Source organism: Mus caroli, chromosome 8 (assembly GCF_900094665.2).
Source record: "Mus caroli chromosome 8, CAROLI_EIJ_v1.1, whole genome shotgun sequence".
NCBI lineage: Eukaryota > Metazoa > Chordata > Mammalia > Rodentia > Muridae > Mus > Mus caroli.
Window position 1 is genome coordinate 114,188,880 of NC_034577.1, and position 6,789 is coordinate 114,195,668.

A 6,789-nucleotide genomic window follows, 5' to 3' on the forward strand; every position below is an offset into this window, starting at 1 on the left:
AAAAAAAAAAGAGCATGCACTGCTCTTCTAGAGGACCTGAGTTCAAATCCCAGCAACCACATGGTGGCTCACAACCATCTATAATGGGATCCAATACCCTCTTCTGGTGTGTGTCTGAAGACAACTATGGTGTACTCCTATACATAAAATAAATAAATAAATATTATTAAAAAAAAAAAGAATCTCAACAGAAGTTTGTCGCAGAATCAGGTTGTCTGTATTTTGCTATTACTGGGTTTGTTTGTTTGTTTGTGAGGTGGTTGTTAAAGGCTTGGGTTTGTTGGTTGTGGGCTTTTTTTCCCTTGAACATTTACATATCTATCTTGTGGCCCTGTGCCATTGAAAGCATGCAAAAGTCAAAGGACAACTTGAGGGAATCAGTTCTTGTTACTGTGTAGGACTTAGGGATCAAAGTCAGGTCAGAAGGCTTGGCAGCTCCAAGGAACGAGCAAAGGACTCCAGGATGAGCCATTTCACAAGCCCTAGTTTTGGTTTTCTGAGACAGATTCTTGAGTTCACAACAGCCTGTAACTGCTATGTAGACAACCATGACCTTGAACTCCTTCTCCTGACCCAACCCCCTCAAGCACTAGTATTTTAAGAATTCACCAGCTCACAATAGTAAATTTGATGCTTATCATAAAAACAGTATTTGTAGTTCTATCCTATTTTTTTATTGTTTGAGAGAGCTGGTGTTCAGGAAACCTGGGTGGTAGTGCATGCCTGTAACATCCTAGCATTGGTGGTGATGGGAGGAAAACTAGAGTTTTAAGGTTACAGTCTGCTACATAGAAGTTCAAGGCCAGCATGGGCCACTTGAGACTGTCAAAAAAAGATGGTTTGGGTGTGTTTAAAAATGAACTACAAGAAAAAAAATGAACAGGATAATTAATAATTTTAAAAATACAGAATAGCAAAAACAGACATTTAAATACAAAGCTGAATTTCAGTCTAGCATTAAGAGGTACCACAAATATCCACCAAACAAACAAGCCACTTAATAAAAATATCAATAGGAATTAATGAAGTAGTCATTAAAGTGGATCATTTTCTAAGCCTAAAAGATTTTCCATGCCAATTATCCAACTGCCTGAGTTCCGGAGCTGAGGACTGACACTCTCTTTCATATAGCTTTAAGACAAAACTGAGAAAGCTGAATTGGACAGAAATTCCATTTGAAATTCAAATGAGAACACAAACTGAAAACATTTCAAGACAATAACTCCTAGTGATGTGAGTTCATTCGATTTTTGTTTAAAGTTATCACAAGTGCCATGCTCCGTCTCAGAGCACCGCCTAAGCAGCAGTACTAAGCGGTCCAGCGTGCGGGTGGACACGCCACGCATCATCATTGTCACCTATTAACTAGCAAGTGTCAAGCTATTGCAGGAGCTCACCCATTCCACTCGCCATGTGAGGGGTGAAGGGACTTACATGGGTAATGGACAGATCAAAACACTTATTTTGGCAACAAATGCAGATTATTCTCTGAACCAGCGTTTACTGATGCTTTCTAATTATGGTATTTAATTGATGGTGGGCTCACTGCCAATATGCAAAACAACCCTCCTCTTATATTTGATGAACTTAGGTATCCAAGGCACACACACACACAAAGCTTCTAGAAAAAAAATGTTCTTACATACATGCGGCATAGTTCAACTCTACTTGTAGAAAGTTCTTCTTGTCACTGGCCCAACACTGCATTATAGCTAATATGACAGGCACTAGTCATCAGCAGCCCATCTGGTTTAGTGAGATGAAAGACTGACAGAGCAGCATGATTGACATGGCTAACCTAGAGAAAAGCATCTCACAGAAACATGCAAGTTCACAAAGGCTGGTAGAAAGTTAGACTGGTCAGCAAGGAATTCTAAACTAGGTGACACTTTAAGGGAACTTCTGGCAAATTTTGCTGTGTAGTTTACCACAGGAGGACAAAGGGAAGACAAGAAAAAGAAACACTCATAAAAGAATCAAGTTAAGGTCAAATTTAGCGGTATCTTTTGGGTTGCTTTTCAAGGAATGCACGAGGCAAGCACAAAGAAGAGAAAAATGTCATAGCAACTTGGCCTTTGTTCCCTCCCATCCCATTCCATTCAGGATGGCCAGCCTATCACAGGAGATCCTGCTCTTAAGCGTGAAACTACAGAAAGGAGAACAACAGCTGAATGGAGTGTGGGGGAGGAAACACCAGCTATATGGAGATCCAATCCAAGGGTCACAATCAAAGTTAAGCAAGGCATTTTTCCGTTTTAAGTATAGCTGCAAAGTGACATCGGAGTATTTGTGCAATCATTTCAAAAGACACAGACAGAACTCTAGTCTTCAGAGCAGCTAGTGCTCAAAAAAAGAAATAAAGGTCTCAGGGCAACAAGTACCATTCTCCGAGGCTCTACCATGGAACTACCCAAATTATACCACTGACTAGGACTGCACACACCAAACACAGTAACTGCTTCCATAGCTTTCTCCACAACCCATTATCACCTACAGTCTTTGCTGAGTTAAGTCTCCTTATTCCTCATAGACAACCCAACAGCCTAAGTAAACTTTTACTTAAAAATGTGCACTTCTATTCAGTAGTTGAATGGAAGAACGTGTTAAATGGAAAGTGTTCAAAGGACCACAGAAAACTCACCAAATAGGTACAAAAAAACTAATTTTTCTACCGGAAAATTTGTAAAACTGCCCAGTTTTCTCAAGTGGGTGTAAAACTTCTCACGACTGCAGAAACCACTGTGAAACATGAGCACTATACTCATGTAACTAGATTTCGAAGCATACAGCCTTACTGTGAACCAGCTTAACCTTCACCAGTCTTCCAAACCCCAGTAAGCGGTTATGCCAGACAAGCTTTCCAGAAACATAACAAAAACAGAAAAACCTACAGGAGCACCAGGTAAAGACAAGGCCTTGAGAAAAAAATGAGACTCCACAGCAAGCCACATACATAGGAACTGAACCGCACATCCGTCTGTGAAGGGGCTAGATCCATGTGGCAGGGCCAACCCTGCACACACGTACACACACACACACACACACACACACACACGGGCGCGCGCGCACATACACACACGCACACACACACACACACACACACACACACACACACACTCACTCTCGCAGCTACCGCCTTGCCAGGGGATGATGAAATGAGGAACGGAAATTAACATTTCAGGCAACGTCTCACATTGTTCCTTGAGGCCAAAGGCTGCTTCTGCAGCCGTCGCCTACACCGCTTTCCTCCCACTCTCCCCCCGCGAGTCCCGCCTTCCCCTCCCCCAGACGCCCCCCGCCGCCCCGCATTCCTGCCCCCACTCGGGCCTGCGCGCCTCCGCACCCCGCAGCTCCAGGTCCCCCGCTCGCCCGCCCCCTCCGGCTCGGCTCGCAGCCCGAGGGCCGCCTGCTCCCATTTCAAAACACGATAATAATAGGGACGCTGGGAATAACAACTACCACCAGCCCGGCGACGGAGCCCCTCCCGAGGGTCAGAGGTCGGCGCCCCGCGCCACTGAGGACCCCAGGGACTCCCGGGAGCCCGCCGTCGTCCTCACAGCGTCCCTGGACCCACTAACGCACCATCGCCCCTCGTTCAAGGCCCGCCCTCGGTCCTCACGGCCGCCACAGCCCACCCCGGAGCCCTTCCTTAGCCTCTCTCGGCCGCCCGACCCCCGGGACGCCCCGAGGCCGGCCTCGGAGCCCGCCCTCGGCCCCTCATGGCCGCTCGCAGGACCCCCGCGGCCCACCGACCGGCCTCTCGCGGCGCACGGCCCGCCCCGGGGCACCCGCGGCGTCGGGCAGCGGAGGAGGCCGCAAGGCCGCAGGAACGCCCGACGCCCTCCCGGACCACCACCCCCCAGATCCCCGGCGCCTCTCACCCGGCTCCGAGGGCGACGCGGCTCCGCGGCGGAACGGCGGCGGGGCGCGGGCGCTGCCCATGCAGCCCGCGGCCGCGTTTCCCGGGCCGCGCGGCCCGGGCGGGAAGGCGGCGTCGGCGCGCGGGCTGGAGGCTGCGGCGAGTGCGGGGCCGGCGGGATGCAAGCCCGCCCTCGGCGTGCAGGAGCTCACGCGGGGCCGCGGCGCTCGCGCGGACGCTACTGCGGGGGCGTCTGGCCGCGGACTCCGCCGCGGCGCCTCCCCGGCTGGGGCCCTCGGTCCATCGCGCTCTGTCGCGGGCGGCCTCTGGCTCCAGGACCCAGCGGTGGCTGCGGCGGGCGCCGGCCGCATGAGAGCCTCCCGCCCATTGGCTCGCCGTATCCGCCACCGCCATTGGCCCGCCCCGCAGAGCGGCAGGGGCCGCTTACGTCACGTCGGAGAGGAAATGCGATGCCGGGGTGAAAGGGCTCAGACGGCCGGACGGCTTCCGTAACAGGCACGGGGCGGGGCTAGGGAGACGTCCGGGAATGATTGGCATCCGTGCATACGAGACCCAGGCGGAGAAAGCTGCTGGATTGGCTGCCCTCCCTGCCACGGGACACGACGATTGGTCCTACTCGGTGCCGGAAGTGATGAGGCCGCGGTCTGGAAACAAGGTTGTTGTCGAAGGAGCCAGAAGGTGGGAGCTGGCTTGTACCGGCTGGCCTTGCGCTGCGGACGCGAGGTCGTGTATCGCCTGTAAGCCTGTGTGAGCCTCGAGAATGTGTGTCTCTAGCCGGCAGGAGGCTCTTGCCGGAGCAAAGGCAGCCGGGATGATGGCCGCGAAGGAGAAAGGCGGCCCCGGCCCCCACCCGTCCGGGCTCTTTCCTGGAGGTGTTCCTGGACTGCGCTTCGCTCTGAGTCCCGAGAGCCACGTTAGCAACCGGGATGTGGTGAGCTCCAGACTCTGCCCAGAGGTTTCCTTAGACACCGCGCGCGCTTCAGCCGCCTCCCTTCCCCGACTCCAGAACTTCACCGCGATAGTTCATGAAACCAAAAAAAAAAAAAAAAAAAGGGTGACGAACCTCAGAGCTAGGTAGCAAAGTCGCATCGTCATGTGCCTGACTGAATTTACATAAAAGTTTAATGATGGTTTGCGTTAGTAGTGATTTGGTTTGCAAACGAGCTAAAAATTCGAATCCCAGCGCTGCAGTGACCGAGGCAGGCGTATCCGGAGCTCAGAGTACATTGTTGTGAACATTTCGAGTTCAAGATTTGAGTTCCATGAAACCTTTGTCTCAGAAAAATGCATAAAGTAATTGTGACGAGTCTGGTATGTTGGTATAGGCTTTTTATCCCGGGACTTAGGCAGAAGCAGGCTGGATCTCTTGAGTTCCAGGCCAGCTAGGGCTACACAGTGAAAGCCAATTTCATAATTTAATAAAATATAACAAGTAACCAGGGCTGGAGAGATGGCAGGTACTGCCCTTCCAGAGAACCAGAGTGTGGTTCTCAGCACCCACCTCAGACAGCTTCACAGCCACCTTCAGAGGACTTGGCATCCTATTCTGACTTTTCAGGAACTCACACACGTGTAGAGTACTCACACATATAGACTTCATATAAATCTTTTAAAGTAATTGGGACCTGGGGAGATGACCTGTCGGTCAAAAGCACTCACTGGCTGCTCTTCCAGAGGATCTGGGTTCTATTCCCGGCATCTGTAACTCCTGTTCTAGAAGATCTAACATTGTTTAAAGGCCCCCCAGACATGCACTAGTACACATACATATACACAGACAAAACACTTACGCACAGAAAACAGTCTACAAAAAAAAAAGTTTTAAGTAATCAAACTTCCAGTCTTGTCCTATTTAAAGTGCATCTGTGTATTTGTGAACCAGAAAAGCTAAGTGACTAAAATCAATATTTATACTTCTTTGTTTTGTTTTGTTTTTGACTTTTGGGATTTTGTTTGTTTGTTTGTTTGTTTGAGACAAGTTTTCTCTGTGTAGCCCTGGCCGTCCTGGAAATAGTTCTGTAGATGGTTTGGGTGTTTTGTTTTGTTTCTGTCTGTATAAACAAAGTCTTTACAGAGCACAGATTATGAAATCTTGGGATTGCACATCCCTAAGTGGATGGGACCTTAGAGGTGACCTTTCTTCCCTTTTTGAAGCAAATACAGAGTTTAGAGGACATGGTATGATAAAAACTGCCCTGCCCCTGTTCAAAATTCCAGCTTTGTGATGAGTAGCTGTGCTTGTAACCATGGACACTTCAACTTTTGGTTATTTTCCTGGGTAAACAGGAACAACAGATGGTGCCAATTTCATCAACATGGGGCGAAGAGGATGTGAAACCTGTAAAATACATGAGCGCCTACATAAAGAAAAGCTGTCTGCTGGAGTGTACTGTGTGTATATTGTGTGGGAAGGCAGAGAACCTCTTTGTGGAGTTAGTTCTCTCCTTCGCACTTAATGTTTCAAGGATCATAGACTCCGGGGCTGGAGAGATGGCTCGGTGGTTAAGAGCACTGACTGCTCTTCCAGAGGTCCTGAGTTCAGTTCCCAGCAACCACATGGTGGCTCACAACCGTCTCTGGTGAGTTCTGATGCCCTGTTCCCGTGTGTCTGAGGACAGCTACAGTGTACTCATTACATTAATAAATAAATCTTTTTTAAAAAAATAGACTCATGTTTTACGTGCTGGGCCATTGTCTCAGCCCAGAGATTTTTTGTTTGTTTTTTTAAAGAAGTGGGCTAGAGGGGGTTGGTAAGATGGCTCAGCAGGTAAGAGCACCCGACTGCTCTTCCAAAGGTCCTTAGTTCAAATCCCAGCAACCACATGGTGGCTCACAACCATCCGTAACAAGATCTGACTCCCTCTTCTGGTGTGTCTGAAGACAGCTATAGTGTACTTACATATAATAAA

At 49.4% G+C, this 6,789-nt stretch overlaps 2 protein-coding genes across 3 annotated transcripts in view; one reads left to right on the top strand and one right to left on the bottom strand.

Moving 5' to 3' along the window:
• The window catches only part of Ankrd11 (ankyrin repeat domain 11), a 150,327-nt gene extending 146,108 nt beyond the window's left edge, over nucleotides 1-4,219 (bottom strand). For both annotated transcript variants that reach the window (XM_021171028.2, XM_029480582.1), the window contains exon 1: nucleotides 3,882-4,219. The gene's annotated coding sequence lies outside the window, so the exon portion shown is untranslated. The remainder of the gene's footprint in view (nucleotides 1-3,881) is intronic.
• On the top strand, nucleotides 2,845-4,341 carry LOC110300920 (basic proline-rich protein-like). Its single transcript, XM_021171135.1, has 2 exons — nucleotides 2,845-2,902; nucleotides 3,182-4,341. The coding sequence occupies exons 1-2, from the start codon at nucleotides 2,845-2,847 to the stop codon at nucleotides 4,339-4,341; spliced, it is 1,218 nt and encodes a 405-aa protein (XP_021026794.1).
• Nucleotides 4,342-6,789: the final 2,448 nt, after the last annotated feature.